The 19,516-nt window shown below is 36.7% G+C and overlaps 2 protein-coding genes across 3 annotated transcripts in view; one reads left to right on the top strand and one right to left on the bottom strand.

The window, feature by feature from the left end:
* Positions 1–14,504, top strand: part of RILPL1 (Rab interacting lysosomal protein like 1) — a gene marked incomplete in the record, with an annotated part of 16,776 nt that extends 2,272 nt beyond the window's left edge. The window contains 6 exon segments of one of the 2 annotated variants that reach the window (XM_072415829.1): positions 2,541–2,659; positions 3,119–3,343; positions 4,012–4,184; positions 5,008–5,100; positions 9,443–9,530; positions 12,243–12,381. In XM_072415829.1, the coding sequence (XP_072271930.1) occupies positions 2,541–2,659; positions 3,119–3,343; positions 4,012–4,184; positions 5,008–5,100; positions 9,443–9,530; positions 12,243–12,248 (704 nt within the window). 2 annotated transcript variants of the gene reach the window in all.
* Positions 14,505–14,798: 294 nt separating this feature from the next.
* SNRNP35 (small nuclear ribonucleoprotein U11/U12 subunit 35) lies at positions 14,799–19,454 on the bottom strand. The gene is made up of 2 exons (XM_072415830.1): positions 19,353–19,454; positions 14,799–17,305 (listed from the first exon to the last, which is right to left on the bottom strand). Exon 2 carries the CDS (start codon positions 17,300–17,302, stop codon positions 16,514–16,516), a length of 789 nt encoding a protein of 262 aa, XP_072271931.1. The 5' UTR covers positions 17,303–17,305; positions 19,353–19,454; the 3' UTR covers positions 14,799–16,513.
* Positions 19,455–19,516: the final 62 nt, after the last annotated feature.

Here is a 19,516-nt window from a genome sequence, read left to right as displayed (position 1 = left end):
ACTGTATTCATAGAGTCCAGACACTACACACTGTAAAATACCATCATCATCTGGTTGTCATACACTAACATTGTTCTCTTCTACTGTACTCACAGAGTTCATGCACTACACACTGTATACTGATATCATTACTTCTGGTTGTGATATACTAACAATGTTCTTTTTTAGTGTATCCACAAAGTTCAGGCACTACAAACTGTACAATACCATCATCTGTTTGGATACACTAATATTGTTCTCTTCTACTGTATTCACAAAGTTCAGCAACTACAAAGTGTCCAATAACATCATCACTTGTGGTTGTTGTAATACACTAACACTTTCCTCCTCTGTTGTAGTCACACAGTCCAGGCACTACAATGGGTTTGCTGATATAATTGAGTCTTCTTGCTGTCATACACTAACTTTGTTCTCCACTCCTGTATTCATAGAGTTGAGTCGCTATACAAAGTGTTCAATTACATCATATCTTATGGATGCCTCAAAAAACATTGTTCTCCACCATGGAGTCCCAGCACTACAAAGTGTTGTCATACACTGACATTATTATCCACCGATGTGTTCAAGTACACTATAACATTTTCTTGTTGTCATGCACTAAATTTGTTCTCCTCGCCTGTAGTCATAGAGTTTAGGCACTACAAAGTGTTAAGCGATATCCTCACTTCATGTTGTGTATAACAATACACTAACATTCCCCCATGCATTCCAATGAGGTAATCTACACCAGGACATCTCCTTCAGGCACGTTTTCCAGCGTTATCTCAAACGTTGCTTGCAACTTTTAAAAAATTAAAGCGCTGGATAAATGCGGGAAAACATGAAAACTCTCCCATTGAACTCAATGGAGAGTTTTACAAGCGTTTTTAAGCTTTTTATGAAAGCTTCCAAAACAATGAGGGCTTTAAAAAACGTTTTTAGCAGGTCTGTAGTATGTGTTATAGATACAGAACATGTCACAGCTCCTCTTGGGCTGCGGGAGTAATCAGGGGAGCAGAGCTGTCAGCATAGCAGAGCTCCGCTGACTGCTCTGCTCCCTGATTGGCTGAGGAAAGGGAAATCCTGATGATGCTTGAGCTGTAATCGGGGTTTCCTATTTCTCAGCCAATCACAGAGCACTAGAGATGAATGGGCACAAGGCTCTCCATTCAAGTCTAGTGCTTTTTACGTTTTACGTTTCTCAGCCAATCACAGAGCACTAGGGGGAATTTAGAGCCTTGTCCTCATTTAACCCCTAGTGCCCTGCGATCCCTCACTGTCAGGAGGATTCCCAGGGCTGTGCTCATGTCATGATTGCAGCCATGGAAATCATCCTGTCATTGGGATAACCTGTAAAAAAAAAAGTTTAGTTACACAAACACACACATTTAATAAAATAATTTAACATTAAAGCCTCGTCCAATTTTTTTACACATATTTTAACCCTTTCAGGGAATGAGTAAGGGGTTGTATGTACCCCTGTACTCATTCCTTGAAAGGGTTAAAAGTAAAACTTTTATAAACGCTTATGTAAAATTACGGTAAAAAGCGTCCTAGGCATTTTATAAAAGTTTTTCGGCGTTTTTAAAGTTAAGCTTTAAAACGCTTGTAAAAGTGCAACAAAACGCATATAGGAACGGTAGGATGTTTAAATGCGTTTTTAAAACCGGGTATGTAGACCCAGCCTAAAGGAAGTTAAGATGTTCATTTAGCAAGTAAATATTATCATTCTTCAGAGGAGCAATCACTTGCTATGTTCACACTAGGTTGCAGTGCATTTACCGCTTCCTCATATTAGGGAACTGCTGCTTCTCAGGAGATACTGCATGTGGTTCTGGTGTGCAGACACTGGATCTTTAAGGACCAGAACTATGGTGAAGTGGCTGGCAAGGTGGCCGCAAAAGGAAGCCGCATGGGATTGCTTAATCCTGAATCAGTTCTGAACCTACCCTTCATTTACTGAATGACATGAAGCTTTAATTATGTCAGTTATCCAATCATTTGCAAACTAAAATCATGTTTTTTTTTTTTTTTGTTTTTTTTACATCTCCTTTTACTTTATTGGGTATAGTTTGATAGTTTGCAAAGTAAATTTTTGCATTCATTAAGGAAATTATCCCATGCAGGGTGATAAGTCACTTTGCTAACTCTAAACTCGTTTACAAAGTCAGTAATGTAGGTGATATATTGAAACATTTTATTAAAAAGTAACTTTTTGTTTATCAGTGAGAATGTATCAATATTATTCTGGACCACCTGAAGTATTTTTGGCCCACCTAGTGATTTACAACTGATGTTATTACTGAGAGAATTATGAAGGGAGACCTTTCCTTATGACAATGCTCAAGTCTGGCTGTAATTCTCATCAAACAGCTTTATTATTTTTTAAATCAAAAATCCAAGGTCAAGTATGAAGATCAGAAGTACTGAATTCATCGACTGCATGCATGTGTTCCTGATCAGAGACTTTAAAATTATTGTAACTAAAAAAGCCTTGCAGCAATGGATCCTTTATATTTTTATTACACGCATTCTTTAAGTATTTTCTTTGCTTATTCTAGGCATGTCTGAGAGAGAAAGGCAAGTGATGAAAAAGTTAAAGGAGGTGGTGGATAAACAAAGGGATGAAATAAGAGCAAAAGACAGAGAGCTTGTACTTAAGAACGAGGATGTGGAAGCGGTAAGTAGAAGATTTTTGTTTTTGAATTAGGAAGCAGACATGCTGGGATCTAGAGATATGGCCAGCTTGGTATTGGCCCTTTATTATAATGGGTGGTCTCACTGACCACTATTGGCTGCTGTTATCTTTATTATATGAATAATGAATAGTTCTCAGGTAAAGGAGTTGCACATGAACTAGTCATGTGATAGGTGGTTGTAGTTCTACCCAGAAGCTTTTGAAAAATTTGCTAAACACGGTTGCAAAGTATTATATAAAGCACCTATTAATCCTAGATTACAGTGTTTCCTAGAAAGCATTTTCAGGTTACTAATTTAAAGTGTACTTATTGCCAGAGCTTCTTCCACATTAGATTGTGAGTCCCTTTGAGGGACAGCTAGTGATATTACTATGGACTTAGTAAAGTGCTGGGTAAAATTAGTAATAAAAATATTGTATTTTCCCCTCTATACCCTGCAGTTGCAGCAACAACAAAGCCGCCTTATGAAGATTAACCATGATTTACGACACCGCATCACAGTGGTGGAAGCACAAGGGAAGTCACTGATTGAACAGAAAGTGGAGCTGGAAGCTTATCTCCAAGCAAAGGAGCAAGAAGCCACAAATATGAAACTGGAAATTGGGAAACTGAGAGAGAGACTGAAAGGGGAGCAGCTACAGAATGGTGAAGAGAAAAAAGAGCCGGTAATTTTAGCTTGTTGTGTTACCTTCCTTGTTATAGGCATATTAATTTGCAGTATTAGATGTACTACACCTGCACTATATACAAATCGCATCCTGTCTGCTGGCAAATGGCTTTTGGGCATTGTGGTTCTGCAAGCTGCGCCTATGGGTGGGTCCAGAAACCTAATAGACCCCACCTGCTTTCACTGATAATAGCTAATAAGAAAACCCTGAAATGATACCATGATGGGTTTGCACATCACCATTCTGGATTTCAAATTTGCTGTGTAGAGGAAGCTTTTAGCATTTATTATGCTTTGACCAGAGATCACATTTAAAGCATGTGACTGTTTTTTTAGGGAGTTTTCTTTGTCCTGACCCTCTTGTAGAAAGTGTAACATTGCTGGCAGCCAGAGAATCCAGCCAATCTATATATGATGCGATATGCTGAAAATCAGTGCTGACTGTTAATCCAGTTTGAGCGCTGGAACATAACAGTTTCTTTTTTGTTTTACTAACAAATAAAATAAAAGATTAGGGCCTCCAGCAGTAATAAGATTAAAGTAAGAACAGAATACTCATTCTAAGTAATGAAAAAGCTATGAATGTCAAACAATGTCCTAGTATATACCATAATTACACACATATATTGATATAAACATAATTCATGCTTTTTGACCTTTTTTCAGACTGAAGCCATAACTGAAGACCCCCTCTTTGATTCAGACAAAACGCTGTTTGACCTAAAAGATTCAAACCGGCCCAGGTTTACATTACAAGAACTGCGAGATGTTTTACATGAAAGGAATGAGCTGAAAGCCAAGGTTTTCATGCTGCAGGAGGAACTTGCTTACTATAAAAGGTAGTAAAAAGACAGAGTGGCAAATGTGTTATAAACGCAAGTGTTGGCTGAAAAAGCTGGGAGCCTGGTAAAGAACACTAACATGCCATGTGTCAGACTGAGCAAGTCATAAACCTATTGGTGTGACCATGGCTTGGAATTAATATTCCAAGTATTAATAATGGTCAGGTGTGGCAGTGATATTTGTGGTAATCATTTCTTGGCTATGGTAAAAAATGTTTGTGATGGTTATACCTTGACTGTAGTGACATATATTGTATACGGTAGTAGTTCTCTGGTTGTGGTAAAAAGGGCCATTGTCGTAGGGCAGTGGTAAGTACTTTTTGTCTGTAGTGGTGCCGGTCATATATGAAGCATACGTGCAAACTCCCCCCTGTCTCTCACTGCAGCCATCTGTGGTCCTGCTGTCATTTGCCACTCTATCATATGGAGTAAGGGGGTGGGCAGTGTCAAAGACATATGCAAATGACATAATTTCAAAAACTTGTATTGTTTTTTTTAATGTTCAAATTGGGGTAATGGGCAGTCCTGAAAAGGTTTGGGTATGCATATTGTGGTACCTGCTATATTGTGCATGTGTGTTAGTTTATCAAGTTGTTTTTGTATTGACATGTGCCATGGGGTTCTAATAATTACCTGGAGCTGTGTATCATAACCATACATAATGTGGAGGAGACAAACAGGAGTACTATAACAGTGGAGCAAACCATGCACACTATACAAGCAATGATATATTATATGTAGTCAGAGGTGCAATAATACATCCATTTCTAAACATTTTTTTCTTTACCACCAACCTGACTGACATGTTGACTTTTTACAGTGAAGAAGCAGAAGAGGAAACAAAGCTTCCACAGACACCACCCATTATTCACTCCAAAGCACCTAACCCACAGGAATCTGGCATTAAAAGACTGTAAGTAATTTCCTTCAGCTGGAGTTTTGTATCATTTATAGATAAAGGCAGCAACAGTTTCTTTGGCAACAATGTTGAAAACAGGATTGCAAGAACCTATACTAAGGTATAAAGGAGGCTGCTACTGCAGATCTCTCCTGAAAGTACACTAGCATTAGCAACTAGCATTGTTAGAAAGCTGTCACCAATATCAACCCCCAAAAATCGCTGAGCACTTTAACCTGTAAAATGACTTGCCTTTCCTGCTGCCACTGCCATGGAACTGCAATGCTGAGAAATCTATTTGTGAAGTAAAAACAACACTTTTGCGGTTGGTGATCACATTGATTCACCACATCTTTCATTGGTTCCTCCTGCTGACCTCAATGTCATTTATACATCTTGAATGAATAGAGGTAAGAGGGGACCCATTAGATTACCAATCCTGGAAGTGTCCATTCTAATGTAGACATGAACAGAAAATTTCTCTGCAATGGATTGGATTTTGATGGCACAGGCGAGCGGAAAAGGGCAATATATCCTGTCCTTTACATATATAGTTTGCTTTAAGACCTTTTCTGTAGGCACAGACTTGCTTTACTTTGTATTGTCCATCATTACATGTATACAGACATGTCCAATACTGACAAGCACATCAAACCTTAATTTTTCCAAAAAGTTATCTATGTTCTATTGTTTACATGACCCAAATAAGTGTTAGTTTCCTTGTGTTATGTTTACCTACAAATTGTCCACTGTGATTAGCCTTACACGGCTTTAGCAGCTTGTTCTGCTTGGTGCTTAGTAAGTTGATAAGCCATATAATTATTTAACATTAGGCTTTGTTCGGCTGCAATATGGTTGCTAATAATTACAAGAATTGTTCTTTTTTTGATGAGACATAAGTTATGATAAGCTGATGCCAAAATACCATCACAAAAAATAATTTTCACATCCAGGGAGCATTTTTTCTGCTGCATGCATACATTCTATACATATATTCATAAATGTAATAAGGATTCTGAGATCAGTAGAGATAACATTTTTTAGTTTTGGATAATGGAAACAAAAATATAAAAACAAAGTAAGATGTAAAAAATAGCCTATAACAACCAATAAAATGCTTGCTTTTATTTTCTGTCAGACACTTGCAATTAAATGGATTTAACTAGAATTTTTTATCACTGATCTTTAAATATTAGTTATTGATCTTTCAATGGGAAAAAAATCTGGTTAGTTTCAGAATTATTAGCAAAAAAGCCTGTAAAGTTCTAAGCACATGATATTCTGCAAAATGTTTAAATAAGCTTATGAACTTAAGTGTCAAAGGATCTACAAATGACTATGCTTGTTTTTTAAAGGTGCTAAAGTATAGAAAAAAAAGCTCTCAGGACAAATCTAATTTGGAATTGCAGAGATGCGTCTGCAATTGAACCTTAATTTTGTAATCTACCTTCTATATCGTTATATATTACATGGCATGAGACGGGCAAAAAACATATTACCTAATTTAGCCTCATTATACAATGTGTGCCTTAATCATCCTCATTCAGTGATACAAATAAAGAAGGGTATAAGTGCTGAAGCATAATATTCTCATCTTTTTTTAGTGACCCAGCATATAATTATTTGATTATTTTCACATCATGGCTTGTCTGCCTCCTCTCCATGATGGTGTTTTCAAGGTAAAATGCCTTCCTTCGCTGTCAAGTTACCTTTATACATGTTGAGAGTTTTGCCTTCTATTGACTTTCATACTCATTGAGCATGTAATGACCCTAAAACGCATGGTTGTAATTTGTGCAACACATATGATGTTGTATGTTGTATCACCCTCATATAAGTTTTATACATTATTGTGTAAAACTGCTGTCTTTTTTCACTGCATTTTCAGTTTCAGTATTGTTTAGAATGTTGATACACTTAATAACAAAAAGGGATTCATCAACAATATCCTATTCAGTAAAGTCAATTTATTGTGAGCCTTGTGAGCCCTGCCTAAAGTTTATCTCAACACATTTTGGCAGATTTACAAAATTTATAGTGCAAAGTATGTGGACTGATGTGAGCTTCCACAGTAGTAGAATAATGGAATAGAAGAACAGGCAATAAGCATATGGTGTGTATATATAGCTGTTTTTAGATTTATCGTAAATTAGATGAGTTTAGGTGGTATGTGTTTAGTGAAGTATATTAGTTTACATTGGATTGGGTTTGAAGTGCTGCTTGTCTGAAGTCTGTTGACTTTTTGTTAGTGAGGATAAAGATTTTTATTCTGGACATTACTAGCAGAGTTGTGCTTCTATTGCTTTTCTTTTATATTCGTATCACCAATGACCATCTAGATGTGTCCAAGTAGAACAGAGCTCCCAAACTCTGCAATGCGTGTGGTGGTGTTTTGATCCAATGCACTCTCTTAGATTGCAAACATGATGAAGTAGCTGCTTGGAAGTGACTTGATACTGTTACCAATGCTTGTGGCAGTGTTTTGATTTGGCTGCACCTAATTCTTACTGTGACATCATAGTAGTAGGTAGGAGGAATGCTCGTTGGCACATGTGATATTGGTGCCTGGCACATGTAATAAGCAGGTATTGTGCAGCTGAATAAATAATATAACCCTAAACAAAAGGAGCTGTATATAACTATTTTCAAAAACTGAATGTGTGGACTGTAGTAAGGATTTGTTATTGGAATTTAAATGGCAGGTTTGTGGAGCTGGGGCAGTCATTGTACTTAAATATACTTTACAATACCCGAACCCTATCATGAAGAAAAAAACTTTCTCAAACAAGTGTACTTGTAAAAAATGAGAAGTAATTCTTCAGAGGATGATTGCTATTTAACGAGCCTAATTCCCTAATTCTGACAGCGTAGTCAGCCGTTAAAGTGAATATTACACTTCTTGTTTTTTTTTTGTTTGGGAAACTATTTTTTCATGACAGGGTTGCTTTAAAGACATATCAAACATCTGAGGCTTTATTCTTAAACTAATTAACACTTGCAGTAATCCATGGGAACTAGTTAGAATTCACTTTTCTTACATTGGACAATATCAATTTGGGTTTGGTTTCTATAATGCAAATAAAAATTATTACCTTAGTCTAGGAATAGTTTATTGTAATTCAGCATGTAGGAGAGAGGGTTAGGGCAGCAGAGTGCCAGGAACAGGCAGTTCAAGTCCATTAGCAGATAACTTGCAGTCAGCACTGACAGATGACCTCCAGTATCCTTGCTGAACCCATCATTCTGCTATTAGGAGAAACATATCTCTTCTGGAGTGGGTCTCCCCATTGAAGTGACAGTCCCCAAACGTGGAACATATGGGTTCCTGTCCTAAAGTACTTTTCATATGTGTCCCTTTGGCTTCTCTCCTTGAAGCTAACTCCTTGAGCCAGGTCCATCAACCCAGTGATCCATTGTCCAGACACCGGCATAGCCAAGACCAACCTGCCCGTCTCCCTTTTTTTTCTGGGTGAGTTATCTCCCCTAATTTCAGCTCTCCACACATTTATACTGTTCATAAATTTAGACTGAGTCCTTGCTTAAAAGTGTGTCAATGTCACCATAAATCCAACAGTGTAATGCACAAGGACAGTGCAATTTAATGTAGGACAACCATAAATTAAAGTCAGCATAATGTTATTTATCTTTCCGTGCTGCTTGAAATGCTGATTGAGAATCAATGCACTGTAAAGTAATCCTTTATTGAGTGGATAGACTGATTGTAGACTGCCATTGCTTACTTCTATTTGTGCATATCCTCCTTTCTTGGCTGTTTACATTGATCCAATTGCTTGAGTATTTCTATTCTATGACTACCGGTAGGTATAGGCATGCCCAGAAAGGCAGCTTAGATTGTCAAATATCAATACTTGCAGAGAGAGAAGTCAAAACAGAATCGCCATTGAAGAGGCTTACATCTTACTATCGAGAATTGGTGCTTAACTTTAGCAAGAGGAAATAAAAGATGAGCTTCGAGAAGGCAAAATATTTATATTTTTATATATATATATATATATATATGTATATATATATGTGTATATATAAATATAAATATATATATATATATATTTATATAGCCGGTCTCATGGTAATACGTTTTTAATTTTCAATGCTTTTAAGTTTAGTGAATATCTTCACCACCACTATGTTGCTGTAATATAATAAATGTGGTCATAACCCGTTTGTTGTCTACTACTGGCAGATTTTCATACAGGATACCATGCAACTGATAGGAGCAGTGTTTTAGGTTGTTTTACTATCCAATATATAAATACAGATGCACACAATATTTTTGGTTTGCAATGACTTCCATTTCATATGTTAATTGTTGTCATGTCTAATTATGTCTTTCCATCAGGATGTTTACAGCCATTATGCCCATGGTAGCAGCTGGGTTGATTGCTGATGATCCCACTTTGCAGCCAATCAGCAGGCTTATCTCTCTTGTAGGCTTCATCTTCATTGCCTGTGTATTGCTGTGTGTTTTTTTTGCATGTTATGGGCATGTGCTTTCATGTGTGTGGCTAGTGGCATTCTGATTGGCTGATTGTGGGATTGGTAAAAAGAAATGGTTTTGCATTTGGCTGCCAATCAGAATAGCCACTGTGTGTCCCTGGTCTCAGAAATTAATATTTTCATAAAGATCAGTAGTGTAGTCCAGATAATGGTATGGGAGCGAATAAATAGTCATTAGAAATCAGCCATTCAGGAAGACATTGAAGCAGGCATAGAGGTCCTGGTTTACTGAAATATAAAGTCAGGTAACATAAATAAATTTAACTGGTGGTGGGCATGGCATGGTGGAAGTTAAAGACCTGTCCAATGCGTAATGATTACAAAGTTGACACTGACAAAGTGGTTATGTTTGTGGGAGTCCACAGAGACCTTTAGTGCTGGCATTACCCTAATCATTTCATTCCCACTGTCTTTTTCTTCTTTTTCTCCTCAAGTCCCAGATCATTTTCTAAAATGTTGGACATTTTTGCCTGTTTACCTTTTTTAGTCTGTTCTTCTAGTCTAGTCTTGTTTTCTGTTAGGCAGTTAGGGCTTTATTTGGCATCAGATCTGCATACATATTTTGTGCCTGGGTTTTAATAATAAACAAATCAATTTGTTTTATTTTGCTCTTCTATGTAATATTTCTCCAACATACAACTTACATTATTCACATAAGCTCAAATATCTACCCAAAACATAACTAATAAAGTCTTCTAAGAAGATACTGAATAAGTGCAGTGTTTTGTAACACAGTGGTTCACACATGCACTTTATGACACCTGGTAACCTATTTTGCTTGCACCTACACAGGCCATCTATTTGATTGGCTGACAATGCACTTCTTTGCAGAAAAAAAACATACCTGACCCCTTTTCAGGGAGCAAATTTTAAGCAAAGGCAGTGGAAGACCTAGCGAACTGGATAGCAAAAGTTTTACAAAAGCAGTGTTGCAGTCAAGTATAATATACAATTTCCTGTGCACGATTAGTGCTGGGGGAGGCATGAGGGGTAGAAAAAGATAAGTGCACTCTAAGACCTTTATATAAGTCTAGTGCATGCTAAATTAAATTCAAACCTTAAAAATGTTAAAATAAATAAACCCTTTTTTACCTAGTAAACCAAGAATAACATTTCTTTAACCGTCCCCCCTTTTAGTATGGCTGTACAGCAGGTGTTTAAATGGCTCATCTGTCTGCTTTTCTCACTGCTAATTTGATTTTTTTTTCAGGTTCAGACATCACAAATTCCAGGTTTTCTGTATACAATTAATATTACTAGCTGTGATCTGAGCACAGTTCATGCCATGCAGTGTCACTCTAACAGCATGACTTACATACATACAGTTTTATAACACAATAAGATGGGGCAGATGCATAAAGCTGAAGAAAGGGGCACATAACTTGAAGTAGATGCTCAACAAAATCATCTAGATTTCTGTTTCACATTCTTGAATTGAAATGTAGTTGAATTCTTGATTTGCTGCTATTCCCTAATTGGTTGCTAGCAGCAAAACTTTACTTTTGTGCTTTTTTTTTTTTTTACGCTTTGATGAGGAATGTGTTTTATCTTTAATTAGCAAAATTCATTCTGTAATAACTACAGCATTTTTTCTATCTTGAATAAATATATATATATATAAATATATATATATATATATATATATATAACATTTTTTTTTTTTAAATGTGAAAGATCTATGTGTCAATTTGTCATACTGGCTGACCAGTTTCCCTAAAACTTTGGTCTTAATGCATGCAGTTATAGCTGGCAAACTGGTCAGCAAGACTGTAAATGGGGTGCTTTGCCTGCTGGTGGCTTGGTGTTCCCAAAATCCAATTGACCTTGTACCCACAGACTAACCCTTTACCGTTTATAAAAGAGATTGACTATCTTAGCAGCTTGTGAGTTGCTAAAATTACATCTAATAAGTACTGATGAGTCATACTATGTATTAAACATTTGAAATTGGAACAATTTAATAAGTTTCATGCCTGTGCTTTGTAACTTCTATGCCGACTGGGTGTAACCACAAGTTTAGAGGATGCCGTGAGGAAGCTGAGAGAACCGAAAGCCCAAATTATGATTGGTACCCCTTGTGCTATAGACAAGACCTCTATCTTAAATCAGAAGACCAGGAAAAGGTCATCAATTTTGCATATGAACCCTTAGATTTCTTTCTTTCTCACAGTACATAGTCTATTCTAACTCATGATCTGGATTCATATTTAGTTTCAGTGACTTCCTAATGAATTAAAAACACTGAACCAATATAAAAAGCCAGGAAGCATTTTTAGAAGCGGAAACCCCTATATTTATCTTGGCACAGGCACTCTTAGTTTAGAATGCAGTCTAGACAGCAACTATTAGAGTCTGCGGACTGCATACTCCTAAAGTGAGAAACAGAATTGACAGTTGTTTTCTGCAGATTAGAAAATGTCAAAGTAACAGTATGTTTTATATATTTTATACTGGAATCACTGTAAAGGAAAATGACAAGTACAATACTTCTGAGAGTATTAGTGTTCCTCATCACTTTCCATACTCTAACCCAATGTCTGGGATATCTCCTTGTCAAGTACTTTTTTGGAAGCATTTGTGTTTTTGGGGGGAAGGTGTTCAAGTAACTAAGTGTACATGTGACATTTGCTTTCTCTCCATAGATTTAGTTTTTTCTCAAGGGATAAAAGACGGATGCCCCTACAACAGAAAAATGCCACCTTCCAAGAATCCTTTGGTGTTTGGTCAGATTACAACAGAGAAGACGGTTACACAGAACAGGGACAAGAGGCTTTACAGCACATGTGACTTAACCGGAGACTCAATATTGCACATTTATTAGCTAATGACATTTTCTTTTTGTCCTGCCTGCCTGAAGACATTTCAATTTGTGATTTTTCACACAAGACATACTGCACATTTGCCAAGAGTTAAAGACAACAAAGTCATTATCAGGTGGATAACAAGGGAAGACAAATGGAGAAAAATGGACTGCCATTATTCTAGGTCTTTTCAAAAGATTGGTCAACTCTTCAGTGGTATCACAATTTTTTGTTATATAGAGGAATAAATTTACCACTGGATAGCCCACGGGCCTCCAGTTCTGTTCCTCCTTAATGGTCATTGTGAAGCTATTCAGGCTGTCCTACTCTTCCTGCTGCTTTCTGAATGAAGGAATAAAATAGAGAATCTATCAGTGACTTTGACACCCCAGGACATGTCTACCAGACTTGTAGATGAGAAGCAGTAACAAAGGAACTTAGTTCTGGCTAAAGGTGGTGGGCAGGACTTGGCTTAACTCCTAGAGTGTACCATGGATGATACTACAGAGCTATCACTTATTGTGTAAAGAATCCATTCTTACCACCACAAAATTGCTGCTTTTTTTGAATGTAGTCAGTTGTCTGAGGGTAACTTTCAATACATTTGCCAAAAACTAAGGTGCCTTAAAGGTCCTGCATACCTATTAACCTACTAATATGCATCACCTAAAATATAAATAAAATTGGGCATACAAATAAGTTGTGCTTAATTAGAAATAGTATTAGCTACTCTGATAGGTCTATGCAGTAACCCCATCTTATATATTTTCCCTTCTTAGCACTAAATATGGCTTTCTACTTATATTTTAGCAAATTCTCTAACAAAAAAGTGTATTGTAAGAGTTTTTGAAAGGAACTTCCCATCATACAAAATATTGTGAACAGGCCTAGTAGGCTTTACGATGTATTAGAAATTCATTACAATGGTCTAGTTCTGTTTGACAGAAAATGTAAACAATGATTCCAACGTACTGAACACTATTAGAGCGGAGCTTCTGTGCCAAAGGCAGTGTAGCAGAGTGGCTCACATATTTGCACTTTTACATGGCTGATCTAATCATATTACTGATCTAAAATGATACATGACAGTATTGGAAAGTTGGAAAATACAATGGTAACGCATTATTTGGTGTGATATATTGCACGTTATTTCAAAGGAAAGGTATTACTGTTACTTAAGGGAATTACATTACTGCGGTGAAAGAACTGACATTAATGAATCATTAATACACTTCTTGCTGCTCAGCATTCTGAATTTGGAAAGCAGAAATCATTGCACACAAATACATTTTTTAAATGAGCCCCATAATAGACCCAAGCCCTTTGCCAGACCAAACGTTTTTTGGTTTCTTTATTATAAAATTAAGAATGTGTGCTTGATCTTTGCTGTTAATTCTTTCCAGCCATGTATCCAGTGATGCATATGGTGGAACAAAATACACCTATTGCTGACAGAAAAATGAATGAGAGCAGGCATCATGTTCATTGTGCCTAATAAAGATATGCAAAATAAAGGACACCTTGGGATTTGCAATTACCAGTATTAAATACACAATATTGTTTGATTATTAACAGACCTAAAATTAATTTTTGGATAGTGGAATTGTTGTGTCTGCTATGTTTTTCTTCCATTTACATAATGCGATCATTGTATTATCTGTAGTGCTACATGGCACTGGAATATTTGCCCACATAAAAATGGTAGCAACCATAGTTCTCCAAAGAGATTTAATAGTTGAAGTTGTACATTGTATAAATTAAGTGAAAGAACAAATAAATGAATGATTGCAGCGAGTCAAATAGGTATGATTAACTACGATATAGCTGCATTTCTGTATACTTTGACATGGAGTGAAGTTACCTTTATTTATTTATAAACGAAGGTGGCTTATAAACTAAGAAATTACCAGAATCTTTGGCTAGCATTTTCAATCACAGGCTGCACATCCAACATAAGTCAAAATCAAATAGTACATGAAAAGCCATAATCCTTTAACCACTAGTCTTCCCATGAATTTGTAAACAAGCATGGTATATAAATTTGATTATTTTGGTTATAACTTGTAATGTGAAATAAAATAATTTTTTGACTGATGCCTATAATGTGTTGCATTTGCAGTTTTTGTTGTTTTTATATGTCTGGATAAAAAAAAAATTCACACAGGAATTTTGTGTTAGGTAAATAATGGAATTCACAACACTACTCTCTCAACTAGAACCCTTTTCAAAGTAAAATTTTCACAAAAAAAAATTTATTTAGGGCAAACATTTTATATTGCAGTAGATGTGGAAATAAGCTTAGAGAGTTCCAGTGAGCTTAAAGTTCTTTTTACACACATATTTATATTCATGGGAGTAATTTTTACCCTTCACTACTTCTCAATGTTTTGTTAAAAAAAAAAAAAAAAAAGTGAGTATGAAAAGTTTTAAAAACTATAAAATACAACTGACCCAAAACCAAGTTACTTTTAGGACGCTTAAGTAATTTAACAAGGTAAAAAAGGCATCAGGTAACTGATGCTCAAATACTAACGGGAATTTCAGTTTGAGGTTTAATATAATGACAAGGTTCATCCTATAACATGTTGGCTGTGTTCATTTTAGCACCAATACCTAATGCCATTTAAAAGTCATCACCAGCTATTTGCAAGCCTGTCATAATGATCCAATGTCTTTAATATTTTGAAGCACAGACCCTGAACTAGAGTGATCAAGTTCTGATTTAACTGCGTACATGTTCCAAATCTGTTAGACTACTGAAGAGAAATACAAGTAGGAACTAGCACTAGGAGTTCAGCTATTTCTCCCCAGTGTATGAAGACATCTAGTCATGTGGTTAAGAAAAAAAAAACATCCACTTTTGATCCATTTATATGGTTCTTCATATCAGAATGTTAAAAACTGGTCCTGAGCAGGTCTTGAATTTAGGCAAAATACAAACTCAGGTGAGCAACACCTCATTCATCTGTTAAACTGTAATTTATTTGACAAAGGGTAAATTAAGCAGGAGCAGTGTCTTAAAAATTAAGAACACCTTTGGAAAGGCAAGAACAAAGTGGAGATGTTTGATAATGCACAGAGTGCCTCATACCAACTGTCAAGGTAGAGGGAAAAGGATTTAGATTTGTTTTGCAGGCACTGAGTTGACCATAAACATCTCTGTATAATAAAGTATTTTTTACAGTCTCCTGTACAACAGCTAAAGCTTGGCTGACATTAATTCATCTAACAGTGCAATAATACAAAGCACATCAACAGATTTACAAAAGAGTGGCTGAAAGAGAAAATAATGAGTGTTGCAAAAGCCCAGACCCCAACCTGACCAAATTCCTTTAGCAGAACCTAAAGAGAGCTCTGCATAAACTAATGCCAGCAAACTACAATGAACTGAAGCAATGTTATAAGGAGCCATAATTCCTCCACAGCATTGTAACAGCCATACAGAAAAAGATTACTTTGTTAATGTTTATAATGGGGTAGTTCTAATAATGTATTGAATCATGGGGTGTGCTTAGTTTTTCCACAAATGGCTTCGCATTTTGATTAATTTTTGTAAATAAACAATGTCACAATAGAATTTGTTGTTTTACATCTGAGGTTAGAATTAAATCATATTAGAACCTTTAAAGAATCAGATGATTTTCATTAAGTTTTGATAAATACAGTAAAACCTTAGAATCAAAAGAGGGTGTATTTTTTTTCCCATGACTATCTCAAAGATCTTTATTATCAGAAGCAGTGAAGATGACCCAGCAAGTTAGATTGCCACATTGGACTTAGTATGCCATATAACAACAGAACCCAGAAGATTTTTTGAGATCGGTACTGCATTTACATCAGAAATGCTCTTTAAATTAGTCAGCCTGAAACTATCACTTAATCATGCAGAGGACTTTTTTTCGCCCCTTCCTGCTTAGAATTTGTTACCAAATACCAATGACATGAAAGAACAGCATACACAGATTTAGCAAGCTTTGTTTACAGGGAACCACACACAAAAAAAAAAAAAAAACACTGACATTTCTGAATAGCTTGGATTGGTTATTTCCTGTGGAGTGGATGTTACTTATCAACCACTTAAACATGAAATACAACACAACTATCACATTGCATTATTTCCTGTGGTCTTTTTCTCTACTTCTGTCCCTTCTGTTGTCCGACTTCCGTCTGCTCTTTTCATCTCTCTCTCGATCTCTGCTCCGTTCACTTTTATAATGCCAGTCTTCTTTCTGTTCTTTATGTCGGCTGTGTGATTTATCATGCCACCTTAGGTCCCTTTCTCTGTCCCGTGAATATTCAGTTTTATTTTCCCTCCATTCTTGTCTTTCTCTAGATCGAGATCTGCGTCTTTTATCAACATGCCCCTCAGCGCGAGCATTACTTGAGTACGATGGTGGCAAATTAATTGGTTTCCTAAATGGTCTGTCACGTCCTCCGAATCTCAATTGTCCAGATTCTTTTTTACCACCAAATCCCCCACCTAGTCTACGTGGTATCCACCCTTTCAGTACCCTTTCTAGTTCATAATCCACAAATATTTCACGCTGATCAATTATCAATTTGTTGGCATCTCTGTAGGCTTTCCTAATGGCGTTCTCTTGTTTATATTCTATGAAAGCATAGCCTTTTGAAAACCCAGTAATAATGTCTCTAACCAATCGGATCCTCTGTATGTCTCCATAACGAGAAAAAAATTCCATTAGTTTCTCCTCTGTTGTCTGTTGGCTTAATCTAGCCACAAATAATGTTAACTGGGGGTCTCCAACAACACCTTTATTAGGAGCATAACGAGCCAACATGGCCCTAAGGACAGCGCGATCATGTGGTTCCTCATCTGTACCATCGATACTGCCAGCTTTAAGAGGGTCATAGTCCTTTGCAATTGGGGTCCAATCATTCATTTTCTAAAGAAAGAAGATAAAGTATGAGGAATAGACTACAACCAGGTTCAGAAATAAAACATCATGCGGCTTTATACAGTCAATGACAAAACACACACAGTCTTACACAGCCTTGTCACTTGTAATGGAAAATAAATGAGAATTAAAAATAAATAAATGAATAAGAGGTAGGAACAGTAATTGAAAGGCAGTAAGTATTACAGCCTAAGCGACCATAGACAGGTTGCCCCAGACCTCTTTACCCCAAAAGACCAGTCTATAGATAAAATATTTACTGGACATCCTGTGTGTTTTAACATTTATCCTCATTTACACCTGTGTATCACAACGCACTGCAGCATGCTACAATGAGGATGAGTATAGATAATCAGATGTAAGTAAATAAACACAATTTAATTATAAAATCAAACCTTAAAAAAGTTTAAGTCTATAATCCTAATTAATAGAAGATTTCAAAGAATATGTTCAAAAAACTGTCACCAAATACATTTACCAGGTTCTTAAAGCATAGTATCAAACTACTGGTTGTACATGCTTATGGAAATCTCAATCATCCAGGGCTACCATGATCAGAAGGACCCATGTCTCTAATAAATCCTCACCACTCAGAGATAAACTTAGACCAAATTCCTAGAATTTCAGGATAAACATTTTCCTCCAAGTGAAATAAGTATGAGATGGTGATGGCTCACAACATTTTATAACCATAAAATGGTTATAAAAACCCAAAACGGAATCCAAGGCAGTGTTCAACCCAGAATGACCCAACTCATCAGTAACCACCCTAAAACAGCCAGGTGGTCACTGAAAACTGCCAGGGGGTGCGCCCAGCTAAAAGGGGCCGTGAGAACAATGCAGGACAAACACTCCACTAACATATGGAATAAGAATGCAATTTGTCATGCAAGCAGCATCCTACGCATTTCAATAAGTAGGAGGATCATCAATCTTGATGAAGAATAAAGACATTTTATAGATGTTATTGGAGCTTTTTTATTGTTAACAATACGTTATTTTTAAGGTTTGCTATGAGCTGTATAAGTGTAGCTCATTTCTTTACTTTTTATAACACATAAAAGGTACAGAGTGAACATGAATCATACACTGGGATGTATGGTATGGGCTCTATTCATGCATCTCCAGAGTTCCCAGCAGATGTCTAAGTGCACCATTGGAGGAATCTGCAATACTCTGAGTCCATTCAGTGTGTTCTGTAGATTTGTGAACAGGACGGACTCTGATCTCACAATGGAGTGATATGTGTGGTTATACCTAGCTGTCTCCCTTGTATGGAAGATACCCCCAGGAGGGTAAGGATGTACAGGTACTCCCCGGGTTAAGGACATCCGACATATATACGCCTCCTAGATATGAACGGGGCTTTCCTGCTCCCTGTGTGCAGAATGGAGGCTTTAAGGGGGTGGTTTGCATGACTTACAGAATAAATCTAAACACAGCTGAGGTTGTGGGTGATCTTAAGGACTGAGCTCTTTCTGCAGCCTTGTGTAACTCTTTAATGACCAAGACAAACTCTGCAGTTGTTTCTTTTTGCATATCAAAGCACAGCTTGCTCCAGAAGTTAATGAATGTCTAGGCTCCATAAAGTTTTTTTTTTTCCTCACAGTGAAGGTTTTATACAGTAACTGACACCACCACGCTGCCTAATAATATGTTGAGACAAACATCTGTCCTAATTGTATTTACTAAATAATGTACCTGTTCCGACCTACATACAAATTCAACTTAGGAGCAAACCTACAGTCGCTATCTGGTATGTAACCCGGGGACTACCTGTATAAACCATCAAACTGTTCCATGACAGTAAGAATACAACCACACTGACACCCTGGGGTATTGTATGGATAGATCACACTGCTCATTCATCAGTTTAGCAGGCGATCCATCGCCTCTGATCAGGTAAATACCGAATCCTCCATGAATAAATCAATAACACTGAGCTCCCATAAACCTGTACATAAAAAAACATTATAAATTAAACCACCTCCCCTAAATGAATTTACATGAAATGCGATATATTGACTGATATCACCTTATAGCTACTAGCAAGCTTCTCAGTGGAATCACAAACCAACAAATAAAGGAAACTTCCGAAGTGTTCAATGAGTCGCAGCTATAGTGACGCTGACCAATCCGAAGCGCCCTCACTTCTCTGGGTACAGTGAGGCTTGGAAGGCATGACGCTTTGAATGTGCG

Source organism: Pyxicephalus adspersus, chromosome 6 (genome assembly GCF_032062135.1).
Source record: "Pyxicephalus adspersus chromosome 6, UCB_Pads_2.0, whole genome shotgun sequence".
Classification (NCBI taxonomy): domain Eukaryota; kingdom Metazoa; phylum Chordata; class Amphibia; order Anura; family Pyxicephalidae; genus Pyxicephalus; species Pyxicephalus adspersus.
The sequence above is the reverse complement of the archived record's forward strand: the minus strand, read 5'-3'. Positions and strand labels throughout refer to the sequence as shown.

Bases quoted from the DNA above. Each gene is read 5' to 3' on its own strand.
- SNRNP35 (XM_072415830.1), bottom strand. From the start codon at position 17,302: ATGAATGATTGGACCCCAATTGCAAAGGACTATGACCCTCTTAAAGCT.